At 41.4% G+C, this 26,268-nt stretch overlaps 1 protein-coding gene across 7 annotated transcripts in view; it reads right to left on the reverse strand.

Annotated features, from left to right (window-relative positions):
• The window catches only part of LOC129726550 (ELAV-like protein 3), an 81,879-nt gene that overhangs the window by 21,610 nt on the left and 34,001 nt on the right, over positions 1-26,268 (reverse strand). For 2 of the 7 annotated variants that reach the window (XM_055683398.1, XM_055683394.1), the window contains exons 1-5: positions 25,464-26,073; positions 13,182-13,821; positions 12,999-13,102; positions 12,763-12,916; positions 12,353-12,391 (exon numbers count right to left, since the gene is read on the reverse strand). In XM_055683398.1, the coding sequence (XP_055539373.1) occupies positions 12,353-12,391; positions 12,763-12,916; positions 12,999-13,102; positions 13,182-13,359 (475 nt within the window). In that variant the 5' untranslated portion in view covers positions 13,360-13,821; positions 25,464-26,073. Of the gene's footprint in view, positions 1-12,352; positions 12,392-12,762; positions 12,917-12,998; positions 13,103-13,181; positions 13,822-25,463; positions 26,074-26,268 lie in introns of those variants that run through there. The other 5 variants (XM_055683401.1, XM_055683399.1, XM_055683395.1 and 2 more) reach the window with 4 other exon arrangements.

Below are 26,268 nucleotides of genomic sequence, written 5' to 3' on the forward strand. Positions count from 1 at the left end.
CCAACAATTTATGTTATTGAAAAGGATGGGATTATCGGCTTTGCATTATCGGACAAAATTGTTAATTCATTTTTCATCTGAATTCAAAAATCTTCCAGCGATATAAAATATCAGCCAAATAAGTTAACTTAATGAGCTAATGATCATCAATAAAATTAATCCCCAACACAAAATTACTATCGATCTCAATTCAAACAAGCAGGACAACGTCTTTCCACGAAAAAAACCAGCGTATTTCAGTATGAAGCAGTAACGTAGAATGCTGATTGTCCATCTCTTCACACAGCGCTTCGAATAATCTTGAACATTTAGGTCGAGCTTTTATGAAATTTAGTATTTCAACACTTTTCCGCAAGACTTCTTTCAACAATGATGATAGTTTCTTAATAGCGAGTGCATGACGGTGAAGAATGAGTGACTGCTATCGCAATTTTTTGCCTTTCCTTTAATTCTTGCCACTACTTTAGAAATTTTTCCAACCATAGCTTTCGCACCGTCCGTACATATATCAACACAATTTTCCCATTGAACATTGTTTACCGTTATGTCAACTCCAAAACTAAAACACTCCAAAACTAAAACCGCAACGGTTATGTGCACTCCAAAAACTAAAACCGTTGCCATTACCGTTTTTCCAGAGACTTAAATGAGTTTCCTCGTAAACATAACGTTGAAGCGACGAACCCGGCGAGCAATTTTTATGCGACACTCTCACGTAAGTTGACGCGTTTTGGTAATGGCTAGGGGCACCAAAATTCATAGGAATGATTGAATAGTTATTATCATTCATTAATTCCGGTTTCAGCTTTTGGAATGCATTTTTTTTTTCATTTTGTCAACGATCAGCTTGAAAACTTCATCCTTCGTTGCTGAAATTGGCAGCGGTTTGTAAAGGAACAAATAACTCCGCCTGTTATAGTTCTCTTGGTTCAGTTTAGCCTTTACGAATAGACTTGAATTATTGAGAACTGGAGCAGAGGGTCCAAAGCCCCTGTAAAGGAGGATGGTTGCAACAGCTCTTAACCATGGCTGTTGCGTAAAATCCAATGGTTAAAACCCCTAAGCTAAGGTGTTATGCGACCCGTGCCGATGGATGACGTATTGGGGGGGTTTAAGAGATACCCAGCCTCTAACCTGTGGAGCACCAGGGCACCCTTCACAGTAATTAGCCCTTACTGCATCACGCGGGTCACTGATGCAGCGGACTCTTCTTTACCCAGCGACTCGTGGGAATTTTAGGGATCACTTCAATTCAGAAAATTCAGCCACCGGCAGCCTTTCTTTGCCGGTACCTATGGACTTATCGGAGCGCAGTCCTATAAAAACAAACGCACCGGGCGGAACGGAGGAAATGGAGCATGAGGACGACTTCAACCTCGACAGCGAACCGCTGGACGGAGGACCCTCTGTTTCATCCCTAATCCTACGTTCTCCACAAGGGAATGACGAAAGTCAAATGGATTTACTTCACGGTTCAGAGACAAGGCCCGATGACGAAGGGAAACCCGAATCATCGGCACCCCTTGTCCAGCGACTTTCTAACGCACAAAGGCGGCGACTGAGCAAAAATCTTCGCTCCGGTCTCCCGTACGAAGAAGCCAGGAAGCTGGCCCTCCTTCCGACAGAGCAGCTTGCTCTATCGAACCAAGTCGCCGTCAAGCGACAGCGGTCGGACGACTTGGTGTCCCCAAACACTAGTACTAAGTGTCCACAGCCTAAAAAACTGCGGAACGGCACTGGTTTGGGATCATCGGGTTCGAAGCCGCCTTCGATGGCCACATATAGGGACATGGTGGGAGCTATGAGCCTTGCGGTTACTTCTGCTACCCACCCCATCTCCCTACTCACAACGGACCAGCTTCAGGCTGTCCGGACCTCCGTCCTCGATCACATTGCGGACCAGGAAAATCCAACCACCAAGCCCAAATTTAACGGTTGCCATCTAAAAAATGGCTTCCTGCAACTTGCCTGTGCCGACAACGACACAGTGCAGTGGTTGGAAAGGGAGGTACCTTCTCTCGTACCGTGGGAGGGAGCACAGCTTCGTGTTTACCACATGGAGGATCTGCCGAAGGCTAGACGGTATGTCGGTTACTTCGCGGACAGTGCGAACTCTCCGGACGAGAAGATTCTTCGTTCACTCCAGAATCAGAACGACCATCTCTCTACCAAAATGTGGAGAGTCTGTAACCGCAAATTGGTAAAGACCTCGGTCGAACTAGTTCTGGATATTGACGAAGAATCGGCCAAACTCGTTGAGAGTAGAAATAATGAACTGCACTACGGTTTCGGCAAAGCACGCATCCGAAAGGTAAGCGGAAGGCCGAACGTCGCAGGCAGGAAAGACTCCGTCGCAATGTCAGGGAAGGTACGTGCGGGTAACTCCTCCGGGAGTACTCTGCCACCACCAAGGCAAAGCGATCCTGCGAATGGGCTAAAGGTTCGCGTGGGAAACTCCTCTGGGAGTGCCCCACAACCACCCAAACGCAACCCTGCGGTTGGGAAGGTACGCGCAGGATGCTCCCCCGAGAATGCCCTGTCACCACCCAAACAGCGCAACCCCGCGGCTGCTCGGACGATTCCGCCGAAGACTCGCAAGAGTGTGAAGCATCAACCACCGTTGTCAAAAACCGCCACAGTGTGTGCGACGACCTTCTGTTGCCAATCGACTGCTGCAACCGAAGCCGAACAGTGAGGAAGAGCAACTTCCAGCCAAACCGCTGTTGGCAGCCGTCAGTCAATACCCGGATCATCGTCCGATCCGGACAAAGACGGCAACTTCACTGCAAAGTGAGCAGTCTTCGCTGCGTGCAAGCGAATCTCCATCACGCAAAAGGCGCCTCGGGTGTTCTTTGCAGGAGATTCGCCAAAGAGCAGCTCCAAAGTTCTCGGACTTAACGCTCCTAACGGTAGGCTAATCTACTGTGATACGCAGTCCAAACCAATGACTGCAATCCTGCTAAATAGAGAACTAAAATTTTTACCTATTACAGAATTTATCCAACGCGACGTCGTTGCCGTCACGGTTGAAGTACCGACAACCAAAGGAAAGCAGGAGATGGTTGTCGCGTCGGCTTACTTCCCGGGCGAGCAAGGTGATATACCGCCACTCGAAGTTGCTGCGCTCGTGCGGAACTGTAAGGCCATCAACAAGCCGTTTCTGATCGGCTGCGATGCCAACGCCCACCACACGATCTGGGGCAGCTCGGACACCAACACTAGGGGTGAGTACCTACTTGAATACCTTACTTCTAACGATGTCAATGTATGTAATGTAGGGAATAACCCCACGTTTATTAACGCTATCAGACAGGAGGTCCTTGATCTCACTCTGTGTAGTGCCTCTATTTCTGAAAGGATTGAAAATTGGCATGTCTCCGATGAACCTAGTTTGTCGGACCACAGACACATCGTTTTTAATATAGAGGCTAACCCTCTGAAAAGAGAGCTGTTCAGAAAGCCTAAGAATATAGATTTGGAATCCTTTAAGGAACACCTGATCGATTCACGAACTTTCAGTTACAGCAACATTCGAAATTCAGTTGACCTGAATTCGGCAGCAAATGATCTACAAAACGGAATCATGGATCAAATAAATTTCTTTTTGAGCGTCTTAGTAGAATGGAATTGAATCAGTGGACAGTCCACAAAACACTAATGATGGTTGCATGTAGCAGCCGAAATACGTATCTGCGGACGGTATTCGATTCAACAGGGCAAAAGTCACGTCTAACTGGGACGACTACAGGGCGTCCCTCACTAAGTACAACGCCGAGCTAAACGGAAATTCAGAGTTAGTTTCTGTGAAAGAATCCGAACTCTGCCGGAAGCTACGCGGCTCCAAAAGGCGATGTCCAAAGACCATACTAACGGTTTAGGACAAGTGAGGAAAGAGGATGGAAGCCTCACTGTCACTACCAAGGAAACGCTGGAGGTTCTTATGAACACCCACTTTCCTGGATCGACAGAGACCGAAGAACTGTATAGTGATGGGTCGCGGCAGGACAATTCGAGACATATGGCGTCTCGGGAGTCCATCCTGCTGGCCCGTCGACTGTTCACGGAAGCTTCAATAGGTTGGGCTCTAAGCTCATTCGACCCTATGAAGTCTCCAGGTCCAGACGGCATACTACCCATCTTTCTACAAAAATCGGCCGCAGTTATCATGTCCATCAGGTTGATGAGTTCACCTTTTCAGAGCCAGCTTTATCCTGGGCCATATTCCGGATAACTGGCTGAAGGTGAAGGTAGTGTTTATCCCCAAAGTTGGAAGAAAGGACAAGACCCTACCTAAAACTTTCATACCCATAAGTCTGACTTCATCAATTCTCAAGTTAATGGAGAAAATAATGGATAAATAAATCCGTGATGAGAGTCTTAAAGACTCCCCGCTAAATAGGAACCAGCATGCCTATCAAAGCGGCAAGTCAACAGAAACTGCTCTTCACAGCTTAGTGACGTTGATTGAAAAGTCCCTGAGTTATCAGGAGACGGCGCTATGTGCCTTTCTTGATATTGAAGGGGCCTTCGATAACACGTCCTTTGCATCAATTAATACGGCTCTCTCCAATAAGAAATCGACCACACTTCAAGGAGCTGGATACACGCAATGCTCTCTAGCAGAGTGATGTGAGCAAACATAAAAGTTTGCGGGAAGATCCGGTACGTAACGATTGTTGTAACGTCACAACTTTTTACTCGCCACCTCTGATCGCATATTGAAATCGTATCTGCCACTCCTTTGTAATATACCTTATTGCGCAAGGAGGAGTTCTCTCGCCCTTGTTATGGTCACTAGTTGTCGATGCACTTCTCAACAAGCTTTCACAGCTTGGTTACGAGGTCATTTGATACGCCGATGACAATGTCCTCATCGTCAGAGGTAAAAATGACGCAACTCTGTCGAGCCGAATGCAAACGGCTCTGAATACCACCATGTCATGGTGTTTACAGGAGGGTCTAAACATAAACCCCTTAAAAACAGTCCTAATTCCATTCGGCAGACGAAGGAAGATCTCCATCACTCCTCCTATACTGAATGTAGTTAGACTGGGCCTCAGCAATGAAGTCAAATACCTCGGAATTATTCTGGACAAGAAACTGAACTGGTCTGCACAACTGGATCATGCCGCTAAGAAAGCGATTTCAGCGATCTGGGCCTGCAGAACTCTGTTCGTTAAAACCTGGGGACTGAAACCAGACTTGGCACTCTGGTCTTACAAGACCATTGCCCGACCAAGAATCACCTATGCTGCCCTAGTGTGGTGAACGAAGTGACTGCGCAAGCCAAACTCAAAAAAGTTCAAAGACTTGCATGTCTTTCGGTTACCAGCGCTATGCGAACAACTCCAACTGCAGCCATGGAAGCTATGCTTTGCCTATTACCTCTACATCTTCATGTGAAAAAGGAAGCAGAGCTTGGCGCTCTAAGGTGGCGAAGGTGGAAAACTATACTTGAGGGGGACCTAATCGGCCACCTTCGCTTACTTAGGGAGTTCAAACTAACTCCGCTATTAACCACAGTCTCCGACTGGATGGACGTTAGGACCAACATGGATATTCCATATAGAGTGATTGAAACAAACCGCTCTATGTGGAACAATGGAGGGCCTAATCTTCCACCTGGCATCGTCAGTTTTTATACGGATGGCTCGAAAATGGGATCCCTAACGGGATCTGGTATATACGGACCCGGTATCAGGGAAACGTTTTCCCTGGGAAAATGGCCCACCGTTTTTCAATCAGAGGTATATGCCATATATATCTGCGCAAAAATATGTCTGCAACGCAACTACGGACATGCGAAAATCGGTATATTCTCGGACAGTCAAGCAGCACTACTAGCACTTAAGTCCGTCAAATACGCTTCCAAACTTGTTTGGGAATGCATTGAAACTCTACGGGAACTTTCCCGACAGAATTCAGTTTTTCTGTTTTGGGTACCCGGACATTGCGGAGTCGAGGGTAATGAACACGCTGACTACCTAGCAAGACAGGGATCAGCTCAGCGGTTTATTGGCCCCGAGCCGTTTCTGGGTACGTCCATTTCCGCTATCAAAAGCGAACTACTAACTTGGGAAAGGCTAGAAATAGTATCCCAATGGCAACAGGCACAGGGTTGTAGACAAGCTAAACAGTTTATCTATCCGAACCCTGGAACCGCCAGAAAGCTACTTAGTCTAAATCGTAGTGACCTACGGATAATCACGGGACTCCTTACCGAACACTGTCCCGCTTTTTATCATTTAAAGAAAATCGGTGTAATGTTGAACGACACCTGCCGATTCTGCAAATCTGAACCAGAAAGTTCAGAGCATTTGCTTTGCTCTTGCGAAGCTCTTGCTTCCTCTAGGTACAACTTCTTAGGAAGTTACCTTTTAACTCCATACCAAGTGTGGAGCTCTAATCCCAAACAGGTAATTAGTTTCATCAACTATGTTGTACCTAATTGGGGTACAGGTTTACAACAAAACAATCAACAAACAGCAATCGGGGCCCGCCACAAAAGACAATCAGCAAGAATGTCGCAGTGGCATTTCAGTACCCAGTACCCTTCAGGCAAAGGAACAAAAATTCTTGGAAACTTTCAAAAAATTGATAGCGCACAAATACCATTGCAATTGCAAACACCATGCTACATAGCAATTTTTGAAATTTTTAAGAGAGAAATAAAAAGGCTTTTGACTAACAATTTGGTTTCACACAGCTTGGCGAGCAAAGTTGCACTACTTGGAGGTGAGATTTTTGTGTCAGAAGTTTTTATAAGCTATTGTTGATAAGCAAAAAAAATGTTTTAGATAGAAAACAACAACTTTATTGTTTCATATGAACAAATATTAGCTGCGCGTCTAAGTTCTCGCTATTTGTCAATAGATAGCGCCAGCAGTGTGTGCTTGGTGATTTTGACACATCTAAAACGTAACGAGTCAAGCCGAGACATATGGCAAACAAACTACTTCGACATATTAGTGATTCCATTTTGGCGTTAATGCGTCATATAAAATTTTACGCAAGAAACAGTTATCACCCCGTGGTAATATGAGTCAATCTTGAGATAGAACGTTTTCACGAAAAATTAATTACGAAATTCAGAACTATTTTCGTATATCGGGAGATTGATTATTACCACGGGGTGATAAGTGTTTCTTACGTAAAATTTTCCAAGAAATACGATGAGACCATCAAATTTAAAATAAAATTAGCTGCATTTGCCGAAAAATGCAAATTAAGTTTTAAAATACAAAACTAATCTATCTGGCAACACTTCAAGTCAAAAATAGTATTTTTTCTGGATTCCTTGACTTATTTTCTTCAAAATTCAGCTATCACTATTTTCCGGGTGTCTTACGTCTATAAATTGTAAAAAAAAATTAATTACGAAGTTTACAACTTTTTTCGTAAAAATGTTATATCTCGAGATTGGCTCATATTATCTCGGGATAATAGTTGTTTCTTATATGAAATTTTCCAAGAAACACGATGAAGTTATCAAATTTAAAATCAAAATGGCTGCATTTGCCGAAATATGTAAATTTAGTTTTCAAATACAAAATTAATTTATCTGGCAACACTTCCGCTCAAAACTTATATTTTTTCTGGATTTCTTGGTTTATTTTCTTCAAAAATCATCTATCAGTATTTTTCGGACATCTTACGTCTATGAATTGTAAGAAAAAGAAAAACGGGATTTTAAACAAAAAATGCGTGACTTTGCAATAAACAGGGGGTCCCACAGAGCGGGGGGTATTCCAATCGACACTAAATTTGGGATTTTTCCAAACTGACAGTAGAGGAATGACCCATATGTTAGTGAGACTTCATCCATTTTACAGAATCTTAGCGCTCCAGCCTCAAATGTCTAATTGGTAACACCACTGCTTAGTGTACTAGCTAACATAACTGTTCACAGCTTGTAAATGAAAATGAAACACTACATTGCGAGCATCGCTACCGGAATGATTGCAAATTCATTAAATACACTGGATTCTCTTTTTACGCGATTGATGCGTGCGCGCAAAAAAAGAATCGCGTAAAAAAAATCGCGTCATTTTGAACAAATCGCGTAAAAAAAGTCGCGTAATTTGGAGCAAATCGCGTAAAAAAAGATCGCGTCGTTACAAAATCTTTCGCTATGTGGTAAGTGTGTGTGTATGTGTGTATGTGTGTACGTGTGTATGTATGTGTATGTATGTGTATGTGTGTGTATGTTTGTGTGTGTGTGTGTGTTACATCTTGGCTCATAAACAATATTTCCCATGTCACATATCGCGTGATTTCGAGAAAATCGCGTAATTTCGAGAAAATCGCGTAAAAAAATCGTGTAAAATAAAATCACGTAAAAAAAGTAGCGTAAAAACAGAATTTAGTGTAAACGAATACAGTCAGGTTTCTTACGCGATTTTTTTAATTATGGCGGGTTGGGAACCAATAACCTTTATAAAATAATGAATTATGTGAAGCTCTGGTTAGAAAGAAAGGTGTTCTTATTTCATCCGCGATTGTGATGTGAAGTTTTTGAAATTATCAACATTTGCATACTGTATGACGGGGAAATATACCTGGCAGCAGCGTTGCACACGTCATAACAAATATGCCAAAATTTATATTTTATTTTGAAGCTAATAAATTTCTGAACAAATAAAAATCATAGTTTTCGTAACTATTAGTTAAATAAAGAAAAAAAATGGATTGATTTGTAGTCAATATTTCATCGCTGAAAAATTTTTGTTTTTCACAACAACTTGACTATCTCGAGAGATAATCAAAGAAAAATTAGTGTTAGGAAGCATACTTAAATGACGTTTCATGATTCGCGCTGCATGGAAAAGCCTCAACGACCCTAACTTCATGTTTATCATGGTTGTGTATATTGACAACTGATAACTAAACGTCAAATTCGTTTACAATGAGCCGAGCAATCCGACGATTATTTCTGTTAAATTAGAATGAAAATGTAAAATTTTGAAAATTGTCAAAATACGCTTAAACGGTGTTCAATTACGTTCCGCGTCAAATAAATGTTTTGTTTTCAAATTCAAACTGTACAGTAATGAAACAAATGACCACCCTTTGAAAAATACTAAAAAAATCATTCCATCCTCGGAAAATACTAAGTCCTCTTTATCGATAACACGTGAAAAAATACGAGGGTGGTATCCAAGACACGACCGCATGTTTGACGTCGGACTACGATAGTTTTATATTTCATTTAGAGAATTCAGACTTTGTTCGATTGGAACACGTTTCACTTTCGACACGGTTCAGTTTTGGCACGGTTCGACTTTGGCACACATAAGCCAAAAACAAGCGGTTATGTTAAATCATAATTTATAGTTTTCTTGTTTTGCTTTAAACCAATTCAACAACCACCAAAAGAAAGGCATTTTGTCCATTATGGTGCCGGAATGGAATACCGGAATCGGTAAAACGGTTCTGGAGATATGACCGGAACAAGTTCCAGTAATATAATAGACATGATCAAAGCAGTACTTAGGACCGTGTTATACCTCTAATTACTCGGGAGGGTCATATCAAGGGTCTAGGTCGTTAAAGGCTGTCCCCGTTGCGTTCCGGATACTTCCAGATTATTGAGCCTAACGACTTACAATCCTAAACCTAGTTCATTGGTGGCCATATATTGTTAAGGTCATATGCCACCAGAAATTTATAAAAAGAAAAGCGTTTATTTTTAACATGGTCCGATTACGACAACTGAAAAAAATCTGATTATTTATTTGCAGACATCTATTTAAGAAGAAAAAAGTACTGTTTTTAACATTAATGAATACCTTTCATCCTAATGCAGTCAATTTTCTTCAACATGCGAAAAGGCAATTTTTATATAGGTCTTAATTAACAACGATTTAGTAGACAGTAAACTTCCTTTCATCTTCAATTGCGCTCACTCACCGATTCCAAAGCAGCATCATTGTCAATTTCTTACAACTGCTTAGCAAAGATGTCACATGTTCATTGAAAAAGCAACGATAAAGAGTTGCAGTTTTAGTGGAAAATCTAGATTGACAAAAATTTTCAATTGACATTGAAATTTATGAACATGTTAACATTCATTTTTTTTTTTAATTTTAGGCCAATTGAAACATTTATTCATTAAGCAGAAGCAGAAAAAAAATTAATCAGTTTCAAAATACCAATAAAAAAAAACAAGCAACAAAATGCAATATTTGAAAGTCATCTGTCTGTTTCCTTCAAAAATAAATCTAGCTCGGTTTGATAAACAACATTAACCTTTCCAATTGATGTTTGCATAATGTTGTTCAATTACATGACCGGCAATGACAGGTTGTGTTTATATGTTTAGTATCTAAATAGTTTCTTGCAGTTGCTGATGTAATATTTTTGTAATTGAAAAATATGAATATGAATGTTTAAAACCTAACGTCAAGATGCATATAATTTGGTTTTTCTCTATACCACAACCACGTAATGCAACTAGGATTGTCATATTGCATTAAATTAATTTAACTTGAAAAATATAACCATCAGTACAGCTTAAACGAGCTATCTAAATTATTTGTTTAAACATCTTTGCGAAGCATATTGGTTTTCTATGGTCTTTTAAATAGCCTATAGTTGGTCATTTAAATAAATCTGAGAAATACAGAGTGTAGAATTCAAAAATACAGCAACCCAATGCAACTTCAAATTTTAGGAATTTGAAAGAAGTTTTTATCATTAAACATGGATATGAAAATCACTACGGTTGCAGTTCAAATGCCATCTATTCGTCACGACAACCAAAACGAAATGAGCAACGGGGAAGCAAGCTTCTGATTAGTAGAATGTCCACGATTTTTAACACAACTTTTGTTGAAAAGATATTTTAATTATTATATTACAATCTTTCGCAATATTCTCGATATTCTGTCGATTAAGACATCGGTGTTTGAAATCTGTTCAGGGGTAGTGATACAATAAGCACTTTAAAACGATGAGAAAACATCTGTTGCAGCTATATGAAGCGAGCTCGTGATTGGTTGAATGCTGCGAAACTGAACTAGAAAAAGTGGATTTCTAGTTATTATCCCCGGCCGCACAGCGTAGTGTGCGAGCACGCAACACTGTACGTCGACAGCAGCTACATTGTTTCCACTTGGCTTGACTGCACACAAATGGTAATCGGGTGCTAATGCACTGACGACGAGCGACCGTCTTCTCATACATGGCTCGGTGCAGTACTGTTGCCTGTGCCAGCATGTTTTCTTTCAAGACATCAGTTTTAATAACATTCTCACAGCAGATCGTTTGATTGTCTGATAAAGGAGGTTGTTACGAACTTTCCAAAAAAGCTTCACTTTCAAGACATCAAACAGTCTAGGTTCATAGAAGCAAATATTAGTTGACCTGTTGAGACGGGGAGATTCTGTCAAATTTTTTTTGCCACTGATATAGAGGTTGTCATAGCAGGCAGTTGGTGTCCACTCATGAAGTCTGTGCCAGGCGTGCTCGCATGTGATTGGTACATTGTTCGTGGAAATACGACCTTGAATTTTTTCATCAATTTTCACTGTTCAACAATTAAGTAACAATGATATATGAAGAATCACAAAATTGTCCATCATTTTATCAATCCAAAGACATATTGATTATTGTGATTCATCATGTGGTTACATCAGTATTACCGTTTGAAATCTTTCATTCCGACGTTACATCTTGGTTTCTAGTTTCCTCAGAATGTATCTCGATATAGTGCGGTTAGACGTAGTCCTACGTCAAAAAATCATTTCAATCAGAAAGTGTCGAATTCTATTGATCCATCATTGTACGTAGAATTGCTCTATTGATAGCCAATTCCTTCAAGTGATTTTCAAAAGCGAAACCCAATTCCTTCTACTTGTCGATAATATTATTTCTCTCAACAAAAGATTCTCAGTTTCCACGAAAAATAATTTTTATTTGTGTAGCCCACAATTCGATTCTCGAAACATAGATGACATTTTTTCACACACGCAACAGAGACACGAAACTCGTCGCGAGCAGTAGGAACACACTCGCATGTTATATATGAAATGCAAAAAAATGTAGATTCGAATAACCCGCATTACCAATGCGAGAGCAACTCGTGAAACCACAGGCGACAAAAAAAACAGCAACTCCATACCAAACCGCTGAACAATTATAATTCAAGCTGTGTGGGATGACGAATTGATAATACATTCACTGTGAAAGCTATTGGATTGGCATACCATTAGGCTTCCGTTTAGATTTCGCAACGCTTCGAGCGGAACGTTTGAACAGTTCATCATGCGTCTACATCAACTGGAGCAGAATGGTTTTTTGTAGTGAATGCAAAATAAACAAAAAATAAATTATATTTAAGACGTACACCTACCGGGTGAAGTTTCTCCAGAAGCTGAACCATACTGACGTGCTACGAAACAAAAAAAGAAAATTATGACATGAAATTAACAAAATCATATTATTTTAAAGTTTGCTATAACCGAATAAAACATGTACGGATAGTAATAACAATCATAAGTTTTAAAACAAAATTAGAGATAATATAACAAGAAACGCTAAAGTATAAACTGGTTTTGATCAAACTAAGCAAATACATCAAACGTATTATGCAACCATCATTTGAACATTGAGTAACTTTTGGTTGACTAATCTAATTCAGCAGTTATCTATGCGCTCCTTTCGTTGCAGAAATTAAAAGTACACATTCGTTTGTACTTCCAATTCGCTTGTTTTATTGCGATTGCATTCTCTTGCTTTGGATAAAGCTGCCAATGAACTTACCCGTTATATTGTCACACAGTATGCGGGAGGTGATTATTCGTCCGTACGGACTGAACAGCGATTCCAGATCCGCTTGCAGCATATTCTTTGGTAGCCCGGATACGTATAGGTTCGCCCCTTTTATTGCTTCGGAACTTGGTCGTGCAAATGATACCTTAAAAATGGAACATAGAAAATAAAAAAAACGTTAAAAAAAACTTTCGTTTGCTTTAATGTCATTCCGAAATGCGTTCTACCTTAATCTGTTTATTTTGCAATCTTAGGCCGTTTAGTGTATTGATCGCTTTGCTGGCATCCTCCGCGCGCTGGTAGTTTACGAAGCCATAGCCTAAACTTTGACCTGCAAGCGAGAAAAAAAGATGCTCATTAGCACTGCAAATCGCATCGCATTATCGAGAACAAAAAAAAACGCTCTTTACCCGTAACTTTATCCCTAATCAGTTTGCAGCTCTCGACCTCACCAATACTGGAAAATAACGACCGGATCTCCTCCTGGGTCATTTGCTGTGGCAGATAATTGACGATGAGATTGGTCTTCGAGTCTTCCTGGCCTCCACCTCCATTCTGCTGGTTATCCGCAATGCCGTTCGTCATCATGCCGGTCCGGCGCTCTCCGGGATGCACTCGGGTTCGGATAGTTGTTCTGGTACTAATAGTAAAAGAACCTGGGTTCTTTGGCACTTGTAAAAAGTGCAGATCGAGCGTATATGTATATGTATAGTCTCTTTTCCGTTACTATTTGGTTCACAGGTGCACGATTGCTAAAAATCTGCTCCTATGCAGCGATTTAAAATTTATTGTATTTCTACGTCAGGTTTCAACTGCTTCTTCCTTGGTTTAGACTTATACGATAGTAATACTGTTGATATTCGCCTAGCTTCTCGTGTGAAGTTGGTTGCTTGATTGGTATATGTGTGTGTGTATGTGTCTTTGTGTAAGCCGGAAAAGACAATATTGGCTGGCGTGATAAATCCCGTTTCCGTTGATTTAGCGGATGCTTTTCTTCGCTCGTGACGTACCTTCGCTAGGGTTTTGCAATTCAAATGAAAAAACTGTTTGCTGAAAGAAAAGAAGGGAAAACGATTTGAATTAAACTTACTATGGTTGTGAGCACTGCGGAAAAATAATTGCAATCCATCGAAGAAGGAAAATGGAACCGACATTATTACACCAATAATGTCTATTATTATTACCACAATTCTGTCTGTGTGCTATTAAATATTGATTAAAAAATAATTACAAATTATTCTCAAAGAAACGATACATGAAAAGACTCTAGTTAATATCCGGTGTATTTATTCTTTATTCCAGAGCCTTGAGTACGAGCTTTTCTCATACTATTTGTACAGTAATCAAAACCCGAGTTGTAAATTTACACCGGAATCATTGATTACCATTACTGCCTTGAAGTATAATATGGTTACCACATTTGAATATTCTCAAGGTAATCTCCCCCTTTCCAGTTGAATTTTTTGCTGAGCCAACATTATGTGCTTGCACCTATGACAATTGATAGGATTACTTATGTACATAAGCCACCTGCGTAACTTTATTCCAACAATGTTGACGTGAGCGTACTTGCGTTCACGCGACGTTATCTGAACGTGTACTGAAATCGATATTGAAAAGGGAAGAGAAAGCTAAAAACACCTACCTTATTGCAGGTAGCGATTAGTTCTTGAGTGACAGGTGCGAATTAGTTTAACTTGAGTGTTAGTGTGCTAATGCTGATTTGGCATTATTCAATTAACGTCCGGTTTTTGCGGTTTGTCACACCGTCGTCAGTACCGAAATAGTTTTGCAATAAATTTCTCATTGATTAGTTGTTTTTTTTTCTCAGCAATCTTGAAGGTTGTAAAAAATCGTTACTCTGAGCGGTGTTCAAATTTCAAGCCATTAAATTTATGGGAAAATCTTGTTCAGTTAGTCTCGAGGCACAGTATTGATTTGATATGTTAACCATCGTATTTTCAAACTGGGTTGAAAAAAGTTATTGAAGTCTGTAGAATCATAGTGCTTGCTTTGTAAATTTGCTATAGTTTTAATACTTAATAAAAATAAGTCATACCCTACAAACCAGCATGCTTTTCAGTCCATTCTCATCCTTTGCTTACAACGTCGATATTTTTCCACACGCTTCATCCCAGTAGCTGCATTATTTCCAAGTCAATGAATGCAATGAAATGTTTTGCAATGTTCGCGATACTTTTGATTCATATAATATAGCCAGCATCAGTGACACAAAAAAGAGAAGTGCAACACATAACAATGCTACCAGGAGTCCAGCATATTCTATTGTATCACGCAGTAATCAAGTAGCTCAACTTGTTATTCAATATTTGCTTTTAAAGAACGGATGCATTCTAGAATCTAGATGAACATTTAACTTTAACTTTTAAGTTAAAATTTTGACGAATTATTTCGCCGAAAACCACCGACAAAAGAAAACAAGCATTTGAAAGCAGCTATAACCCACTACGAAACTTCATTATAAAATAATCTGCACAAGGTTAACTTCTGCTTGCATCAACGATATAGGTACATAAAAGCCGAAAAAAGGTTTTTTTTTAATTTTAATTAGAGACGTTTTATCTACTAGGTAGTTTTTGAAAGTTAATTTTTTTTTATTATATTGGTTGAATTTTCTAAGTACTTGTCCTATGCTACTATTTTAGTAACATTGCTACTGCGGTAAAAAATGTCATCATGTGTGGTTTGAGTGGTTGAGAACCATGTCACATGTTGGCTACAGAGAAAAATCAGAGAAAAATCTCTTCATCAAATCTATCTCGTGTAATTCCGTAGATTCTATGGATTTCTACGGAACTCTCGGTATATTCGACTTCCGTAGAAGTGAAACAAATCCGTAGATCTGGTAAGCCTGTGTCACGTTGGTAGAAGCAATCTTCATTCTTCTTGATGACGTGCTGATAGACATCATCCTGGAAAAGACGTACATTGCATCGTATGATACTAAACGATACGACTTCGCAACCCTCTGGCAAATGAGTCTGTTGGTACTTTAAAGTTTGCTACGATAACTGTTAGTGCCTAGTGCTTTGGGCAACACCGCCCCATCAAACCTAAGAATAGACGAGACCACGCTGACAAGAAGTTTACGCCTACTGCTTACAGCTGAGCTTTATGACAACATTTAAGATAGTGCTGCAATAGCCGCTGAGGCTTTCTCCCAAGCGTGAACTTATCATCAACCATAATCCCCTAGAGCCCTACTATTTTCACAAATTAAAAACCGAATAACTGAGAAGCAACATGGCTTCTTCAAGGGCCGTTCAACATCGACCAATTTACTTGAATTTATAAATTATTCATTGAATGCAATGGATAATGGACACCATGTAGAAGCTATTTACACAGATTTCAGTAAGGCATTTGATCGCATAGACATACCAATGCTACTTTTCAAATTGCAAAAAATGGGAACTGAGCCAGAACTCCTGAAGTGGCTCGAATCATATTTAACCAATCGCCAACAAATAGTTAAATTTAATGAACAAAACTCAAATCCGATTCTAGTCACTTCTGGTGTCCCCCAAGGCTCTCATTTAGGACCTCTTCTTTTCATCTTGTACGTTTCCTTTATTCTCAAAAAATTAAAAGTGTCAATTTATGCCGACGATATGAAGCTCTTTTGGGAAATAAGAAATGAAGAAGACATCAATGCATTCAAGAATGAAATATACATATTCTACACATGGTGTAAAAAAAGCTTACTAGAGTTAAATGTACAAAATATGCAACCACATATCATTCTGTCGAAAAAGAACAACACCAAACATTACAATATCATTAGGAAACCAAACTGTAGCAAATTGTGAAAGAGTTAGGGACTTAGGAGTTGTCTTAGACTCTAAGCTAACCTTCATTGATCACTACAACACAATAATCCACAAAGCTAATAACATGCTAGGATTTATAAAGCGCTTTTGTTTCAACTTTCAGGATCCGTATACCATCAAAACATTATATATAGCCTATGTAAGATCGATACTGGAATACTGCAGCATTGTATGGTCACCCTATACAATCACACACGAAGAAAGAATTTGGACATCATTTCCTCTTCCATCATATGAAGCTCGTTGCATGCTCATAAACATACAATCATTGAAAGAGCGTCGTGAATTCGCAATAGTATCATTTGTAAACGACATCGTTTCGCAGCGCATTGATTCAGCTACACTTTTATCTAAGCTAAATTTCTACGCACCTCTTAGACAACTTCGAAATTGAAACACGTTTGCCACCATTCATTACCGCACAAATTATGCAAAATTCGGGCCCTTCAATCGTATGATGGCCACTTACAATCAATACTGCGAAACCATTGACTTTACAATGTCTCGGCATGAACTTAAACACTTTTTTAGCTCAATACGCAATCGCAACGCTTATTAAAAAAAATAGTTTGTAAGTAAACATTGTATTGGAATATTATAATATTGTATATTGTCTACTTCTGATTGACGAGATTAATAAATGAATAAAGAGCTTTCAAGATCGCTTTGATGTAATGGTGTAGTCTGCGATTCTGACCGCCGCATGTCATTCGGATCTACGGTTATCCAAAACCGTAACCTCTGTCTTATGGTGCGCTGACTCCAATTTCCTGGAATGCATACAGTCCTCGACCTTGCGTATGTAGTGCGTCCTCTCTATCTCTCCGATTACCTCACCGTAGAACTCTGACGTTATGTCGTTCACAAAACCAACGATTACAACCCCTCTTAGTTTTCAATAAACCGAAAAAGTTTTTATTGTATTATCTTCAAATACAACATCTTGAGAACATTTTCACAAATTTTCATAAAGATCTGAGCAAAAGGAAGAAAGTTAGAGTGATTTGCAGCGCGCCTCGCCACGGCCGCATAAGCTAAACTTGAAACTTTACACGCGATTATCTCGGAATAGTGTTTTCCGGAAAATGACTTTGCCGTGATCCTGATTGCGGGAAAACTACTGAACCGATTTCCTTCATCTTTAATTTTAAATTTTCGTTATTAAATTCACCGGTCCTTGAACGATCGCGTTTTGAAACATACAGTTACATTTTGCCGCAAAAAATTTTTAATGCAATTTTTGGCGCTCAAAACGTGCATTTTCTGGGAAAAACGTTCCCATTTGCACTGAAAACAAAATGCTCATAAAAGCGATCGTTCAAGGACCCGGCACACTTCCAAACTAATGAAATAATATGAGTTTTTTGATTTCGATTCTCGACCAAAAAGGTATATAACCCCTTAAACTTCATCATATGTGAAAGTCTTGGTAACGAAAAGAATAGCATCCCGCGTAGACCTATGGGTCCCCTGGCGGTTTTCCAGCCTGCGGCAATAGGACCAGTATCTGTCGTTTCCACATCTCATCTAAGCACTTCTGCATGACCAAATTTAGAATTCTTTCCTGTCCCGGTGCCTCGCTTTCTTTCAAGGAGTTGGCGATCACGATAAGTTCCTCAATCGTAATCCTTGCCTCCTGCTCCGCCTCGGCACGACTTAACCTTACGAAAAATCCTCGCTGAATTTTGAGAGTCTAACCTACAGATTCACCATCTATTCACAGACTTCAGGGAAGCGTAATATTCAGAAATGGGTTATGGTGGATTATGCTAAAACATAGTTTCACAACCAAACTTACTGTTCAACATCGCATTGGAAGGTGCTAGATGGCAGACGAAGTCTCACATGCTCTTAAATTTTGCGTTCATTGGTATTAGCCGTAAAGCAGTTCAAATGGTGAGTTGACAACCTGATAGTTAATTCAAACATAGCTCCTATCTCTTACTTCACTTACTTTACTTTTATAGCGACAGATCGTTATCCAGAATCCAGAATACGTCTCCACAAAACTCGGACTTGGGCTGCTACTCTCCAGTCTCCCCTAACACCTGCTGCTCTGGCAACCTCGTCGACAGCACACATCCAGTGCGTGGGCGGTCTGCCTCGAAGTCGTCGGCCTCTATCCGGTTCTCTGCTAAATATTATCATTGCCGGTCGCTCATCCGTGCTACATGGCCAGCCAACTGTGACCTGCCGTGTTTCATCAGCTTGACAATATCAGCGTATTTGTATACTTCGTACAGCTCGTGATTCATGCGCCTGTGCCACACCCCGTTCTCTAATTTGCTTCCGAGTGTTGATCGCAGGATTCTACGCTCGAAGACCCCAAGCGCTCGTCGATCGACCTCCTTCCACGTCCACGATTCATGTCCGTAGAGCGCCACCGGGAGGATTACAGTCCTATGGAGCGCAAATTTCGTACGGATCTGTAGGCTGCGGGACCTAAGCTGGCTACGCAATCCGTAATAAGCCCTATTCGCCGCCGCAATCCGTCTCTTCACCTCGCGGCTCACCTCGTTGTCACATGTCACTAAAGTACCAAGATAAACAAATTCGTCGACCACTTCGAAAGTATCCCCATCCATCTCCACCGCAGCACCAACACCCGTAGAACTACCACGCTCTCTGCCAGCCACCATGTACTTCATTTTGGCAGTGTTTATGGTGAGTCCAATTCTCGCAGCTTCCCTTTTGAGAGCCGTAAAGGCCTCCTCAACTGCTCTACGGTTAACACCAATTATATCAATGTCGTCTGCAAAGCCCAGAAGCATGTGAGACTTAGTGATGATGGTGCCGCTCCTCTGCACACCTACCCATCGTATTGCACCTTCCAAAGCTCTGTTGAACAGCAAGTTCGAGAGCCCGTCACCTTGCTTCAGACCATCCAACGTCACAAACGCGTCCGAAAATTCGCCCGCTGTCCTGACGCATGATGTGAAACCGTCAAGCGCCGTACGTAACAGTTTAATTAGCTTTGCTGGGAAACCATGTTCTAGCATTATTCGCCAAAGCTCGTTGCGTTTCACCGCCTTAAAGTCTATGAACAGATGATGCGTCTACAAGTTGTGTTCTCGAAACTTGTCGAGAATCTGTCTCAAGTTAAACATCTGGTCCGTTGTAGATCGTCCCACTCGAAAACCGCATTGGTATTCTCCAACAAAGGCTTCCTGCAACGGCCTCAGTCGATCAGCATGTGGTCGATCTGGGAGCAGGCCCCTCCATTGGGGTGTCTCCAAGTGTGCTTCCGAATGTGCAGATGGCCATTCCCCTGGCCGCGGGGAAGTTCACTAATCTCAAGCCGTTGTCGTTGGTGGTAGAATGAAAGCTTTCCCTACCAATAACGGGACGAAAGAGCTCCTTTCGTCCGACTTGTGCGTTCGTACTCCGATAACGATCTTTATATCGTGCTGTAGGCACTCTCCATACGTTTTCTCAAGGAGCTCATAGAACTCCTCCTTTACGTCATTGGTTTTATCGTTTGTCGGCGCGTACACGCTGATAAGGCTGATTGGTTGATTGTATAATCTGCCCTTGATCCTCAATACGCAGAGACGGTCATTAACCTAATAACACTCCTGCCTCACAAGTTCCTATATCGCACTTTCACGAGTCATGTGATTATACTAGACTGCAAGTTGTAGTATGGACACAAATGGTTGGTGTTGCCTAGGCAATGTTGTCATCCTACAACAGCTTTGTAAGAAGGTGCGACGTCGCGTCTGTTCACCATAATGGTGCTGCTCAAAACAGCGTCTGATCTCCCTGTTAGGGGCGGCTGATCAACGTGTTGGTGTCCGCGTGGTACTCTCAACAGAGCTGCAATGGGTCCCCTATATGTTACAAACACCGTAAGAGACCGGAGCAATCCGTATGGACCTAGGCAACGAAGTTAGGACTACGATTGGAAACTTGGGACATGAAACTGCAGATCGCTCTGCCTTTCAGGATGCGACTGGATAATCTGCGACGGGCTATATCCACGCAACTTCAAAGTCGTAGCGCTGCAGAAACTTTGTTGGACGAGGCAGAAGGTATGGAAAAGCGGGCAACGGGTGGCTACTTTCTATCACACTACCAGCGAGCCGGGAGCCGACTTCATAGTACTGGGCAAGGTGCGTCAACGCGTGATGAGGCCGCGGCCGATCAACGCAAAGATGGTTCTTCAACTACAGCATCATCAAGGCGCACTACCCACATGAAGGAAGAACCGACGACGAGAAGGAAGCGTTCTACACACAGCTAGAGCAGGTCTACGAAAGCTATCCGTGACTGGACGTGGAAGTCGTCATTGGGGACATGGATGCTAAGGTAGAACGGGAGGCAATGTACAGATCGGTAACAGGCCCAGATAGCCTGCACGCCGTGTTTAATGATGCGGCCTCCCGTGGCCAAGGTAGCTTCTTCCTCCGCAAAGATATCCATAGAACCACCTGGAGATCACCCGAACAACAGACAGAGAATCAAATCGACCTCGTTCTAAACGACGGCAGCTTCTTCTCCGACATCATCAATGTTCGTTCCTATCGCAGTGCGAATATAGATTCCGACCACTACCCCTGTACCGAAGTCGCACGCCTCGACCAAATATCGAGCAACTGCGAGACGCTGGGGTTGCACAGGAATACGCGCGGCAGCTGGAGGCAGCGTTATCCATGGAAAAGCAGCCTGGCGCTACTACTCTTGAAGATGGCTGGAGGAGCATTGGATCCGCAATAGGTAACACTGTTGAAGCGCTACCAAGTATAAGAGCTCCGAATCATAGAAATGACTGGGTTGACGGCGGAAGCAAACAGTTAGTCGAGGAGAAGAACGCAGCACGGGCCAGAATGCTACAACACCGTACAAAAACGAACGTGGAACGATACCGACGGGCTTCGAACAGCCAGAACTCAGTCCCCCGGAGGAAGAAGCACCAGCTACCTTCTCACGAGTGAGTGGAAGGTGATCGAAAGGTAGAAGCAGCTCTTCGATGAGCGCGAGGACGGTATGGCAACCGATCTTGGTGCACGAGCAGAAGACAACAGGAAGCCAGACCCCAATCTCCTAGAACTGGAGGTGGCAATTAGCAGGCTAGAAAACAATAAAGCAGCTGAAGTGAACTAACTTCTCAGCGGGCTGTTGAGAAACGGTGGAGAAACACTGGCTAGAGCCGTGTACTGGGTCATTCTCAAGATTTGGGATGAAGAACACGATTCGGCAGATTATTTAGTAGTTTCGCGAATACAAGGTGCCCACACATCTTTTATTCATCTATTTCAAATCGGCATACGGCACAATCGATCGAGATAAGCTATGGCAAATTATGCGCGACTACGGATTTCCGGACAAACTAACGCGGTTGGTCAAAGCGACGATGGATCGAGTGATGTGTGTAGTTCGAGTATCTGGAACACCCTCGAGCTCTTCGAAACGAAGAGGTTTTACTCCTGCCTCACATGGCAAGGTGATAGTCTCTCATGCCTGCTGTTTAATATTGCTCTGAAAGGTGTCATTAGAAGAGCGGGAAATAACACGAGTGTCGGTTCAACTGTTCGGCATCGTCGACAATATCGAGATTGTGGCTCGGACCTTTATGAAGATGGCGGATACGTACATCGGACTAAAGGTCGAATCCAAACGGATTGGACTGGTCATCAATGCATCGAAGATGAAGTACGTGAAAGGAAGGGGTTCACGAGATGACACTACTAACCTCCCACCTCGAGTTCAAGTTGGTGGTGATGAAATCTAAGTGGTCCACGAGTTCGTGTACCTGGGCTCGCTAGTAACTGCAGACAACAAAACCAGCAGAGAAATTCATCGGCGCATTATTTGTTTATTAAACTTTAATTATGGCTATTATGGCAGGAAATCGTGCATACTTTGGTCTCCGGAGGACACTCCGATCGAGTAGATTCGCCGACGTACCAACTTAACCATCTACAAGACGCTGTTCAGACCGATAGTCTTCAACGGGCATGAGTCATGGACTATGCTTGTGGAGGACCAACGCGCCCTTGCTGTCTTTGAGCGGAAGGTATTGCGTACCGTCGTCGGTGGACTGCAGAAGGAAAACGGCACGTAAGCAAAGCAAAGCCTTGGTGCTACATTCCGATTCGGAACTTGACCTTCTGTTTATTTATACACTTCGCAGCCGACTGTGTTTGCAGGACAATTGCGGGGCTAGTGCTACGATCCTACTGACACTAACACTCTCTCTCGAGCCGAGACTCGAACCTACGACTGGCTTGTTAGGCCAACATCGTACCTCGAGACCATCTGGGAGATTGAGAACGGCACGTGAAGGCGAATCTATCTTTCGGCCACATTGCCAAGATTGGCAGATTGCGATGGGCTGGGCATGTCGTAAGGATGTCGGACGACAGCCCGATGAAGAGGGTTCTTGAAACCAATGCGTCAGGGACGAGACGGAAAGGTGCACAGCGGGTAAGATTGCTGGATCAGGTGGAATACAACCTACGGATTCTACGCAGACTGCAGAGCTGGCGAACTGCAGCTATGGACCGAGTGTAATGGAGACGACTCTCACGTACAGCAACAGGCTTGTGACTGCTTGACAAGGTAAGTACGGTGGAAGAGGCTTCGGATCTCTCAAGATCTCTGATAAACTCTGCCAAAACAAAGCAACTGGTGGCTGGTAGAGAGCGTTGTAGCCTGTTGGATGTTGGTGCTGCAGTGGTGATTAAGCTATCAATCCCACGAACAAATAGGCTAGAACTTCATTTGAATCGTTCCAATAAGCTTTAGATTTTTTGCAAAAAAAAAAAAATTCCGAACAATTCGATAAGAAACATTTCTCGCAGTTTCTTCAAAATCAGCTTCTCCTTGTGAATATAAAAAATACCTTACGAATACCGATCCACTGCGGAGGTCGTTAACATCAATAATAAAATCCATCAGCATGCTTTCATCAATTCGCGACATCTGTTATATTTCCACGGTTACCCAAGAAGCAAGCCACAGCTGTTTAGGTCAATGTTATTTACATAATGGATTAGAAATTTATTTCCCAACTTCTACTGCAAAAAGAGAGCAGACAGCGGATAAAAAATACCTAAAATAATACACTACAATCACCAACGCTTCATCGCACCTCATTTGATCGCTGCATCTGCGTATTACTGAATCCATTCAGTACCAACAACAAGCTGACGGTGGTCATTATTCAAAAGTCAAAAAATATATAATCACTATAAACATCAAGTACCTACGACGTCGCCTATCACGTCATTCGACAAAGAGTACCTACCATGAAAATTTGCGTTCCAAAAATAGCTACGCATTCATATTTTGGCTGTCTGCGTTCGAGCGGACTATTTTTAAAAAGACTCATTTCCCCGCATGTTTTAGACATAATGCATATTCTCTTCCTTCACTCGCGCTTAGCGGCTGGCAGTGCGCATGGATCGAATCGAAATTCGGCGGATGAACCGTTTCTATTCTGGCGGGTTGGAGATTTTCGGTTTTCTGTCATCTTGATACAAGTTTGAAGACCTCTGTACTCAAAAGATTGCCGGACTGTGTCACGGTGTAAGGTGATGTAATTTATTTTCGGTACTAAGTGGATTGGATTCAGAAAAATGTTTCGGAGAGTTAAACGAAATTTGACGTTTTAGTTCTAACAACAATCTTATGTTTACGCGTGATGGGGCATTTTATATACGGAGCAATATCATACGATCGATATTGATAACATTCAGAACAAATACCAATTAAGTGTTATCAATATATCCAAGCAATAATCGATTTTTCTTCCTCCTGACTGGTTTATCCAAAATCAAGGGAAAATGTAGCTGTACTAACATATGGTACATGTCGTCAGACTTTATCAGAATCGTAGAAAGTATGGAAAAAACAGCACTCATAGGGGAAAATTATCGTCTGGTATGCTTTGTACTATACTTTATTCGATACTGCGACACCGCTATCTCTCATAATGAAGATAAAGCTTTTTTTCACAACAACAACAATTTCCCCAGCGTTCCAGTGAATCAAATTATAAATTCATCTGAAGTATATTTAATCTGAGAGTACTAATTCGCAAAGTTTGTCATTTTTGAAGACAACTAGACTGTGTGCATTAAAAAAATGTTTCACAGTTAGAGGTTTCGTATGTAAGCACACAAAAGTGTTACCAAGCACTAGGAAAATATAAATTAGAAAACAAAAAACGTCCATCTGATCACTGTAAAATGTTTATTGACAGTACAGGATCGACCCAGAAAACGATTATTAGTAATGCCATCAGAGATTAAGTTGCGTTTCTACGGTTGTACAATGCAATTTATCAGCATTATTAAGCTAACAAGAGTGTGTATAGTATCAACAATTTAACGTAAAATTTACCGTGGTCGAATGCCAACCACATTTTGGAATTAAACGACTTGACTCCATAAGCGAAATTATGTGTATCTTGTGACTTAAAGGGCCAATATAATATGTGGAGTTCAATCTCTCGGTGTGTACACTATAGATCACAAACTCATGCACCAAATGTATGCAGTAGTAAAGATGTGAAAATCATTTATTAATCCATAATGTTTTCCGTTGCGACTGTTTCTGCCCAAAAGCTGATTTATGAAATCATGCTGATTTTAGCAGCATAACAGCCAACAGATTACAGAAAATTTTGAAGGTCTCTATTCTGCTAATCTTAAATCATATGTTTTCATTGTTCCCCGCATTTTCACTCCACTGCGACGAAATTAAAAAAAAAAACCAAATCCATTTAGTGTTAAAATAACTGCGCCAAGAAAAAGACGATACCAGTGTGCATTTTATTTTTCTATATACATATTCTACGCTATAAAAGCGAACATGCACGATAAAAATAAAACATACCTACAATAATAAATAAGCTTCAAACAAAAGTCATAAATATTGCTATTTTTGGTTTGCGGTTGCTATATTCTGCGCGCTTCTTATTTTAATTTACATTTGCACTATTTTCCGCATCCTCGATTGCACGTTCTATAGCTTCTTCTGCTTTTTATCACTGCATGGAAAGTTTACGTAACTCAACAGCGCATATTGAGTCATCGGTTTTCATAGGAATAAACCTCAAAGTGTCACTAAAATAAAACGACGTAAAATCATAAGCGTAATATTAGTTTGAATCACACTTGTCGTTTTTGATGCACGTTATACGTTATTCACATTTAATCGAGAGGTGAAAAGAAACCGATTTGTCAGTACAATTGTTTTCCTACTTAGTCTGTAAATTCGTAGCGCAATATTACCGACTGTCCACCAGTTCCAGGATACATAAGCACCTTCCAGGCGTCGGGATAATGTTTCAAAGAAAAGCACAAAGGTAGCGTAAACTAAAGATTTCTAACAGGAACTCAAAGAACCGAAAACAAAAACTAAACGGAAATGAAAGAAAATCGAACGGCCCGAAAAAAACGCGCAACTTGTTCACTTGGCGGAGGGTGAAACAGAATTAAGCCAAAAAGGCAAAATTTTCCCCCCACAGGACCCACACCGGTAGCACACTAGTACTTACAAGTGGAAAGAGATGGAAAATGAGCCGTACGCGTGTGTGTGTGGTCACCGCAGAGTAGTGTAACTTTGTTGACGGTTTCGTAGGGCGCGAGAAACATAATGAAAAGTATGATTTTGTTTGCGTAGAACTATGTCTTACAGT

Source organism: Wyeomyia smithii, chromosome 3, assembly GCF_029784165.1.
Source record: "Wyeomyia smithii strain HCP4-BCI-WySm-NY-G18 chromosome 3, ASM2978416v1, whole genome shotgun sequence".
NCBI classification, from domain to species: domain Eukaryota; kingdom Metazoa; phylum Arthropoda; class Insecta; order Diptera; family Culicidae; genus Wyeomyia; species Wyeomyia smithii.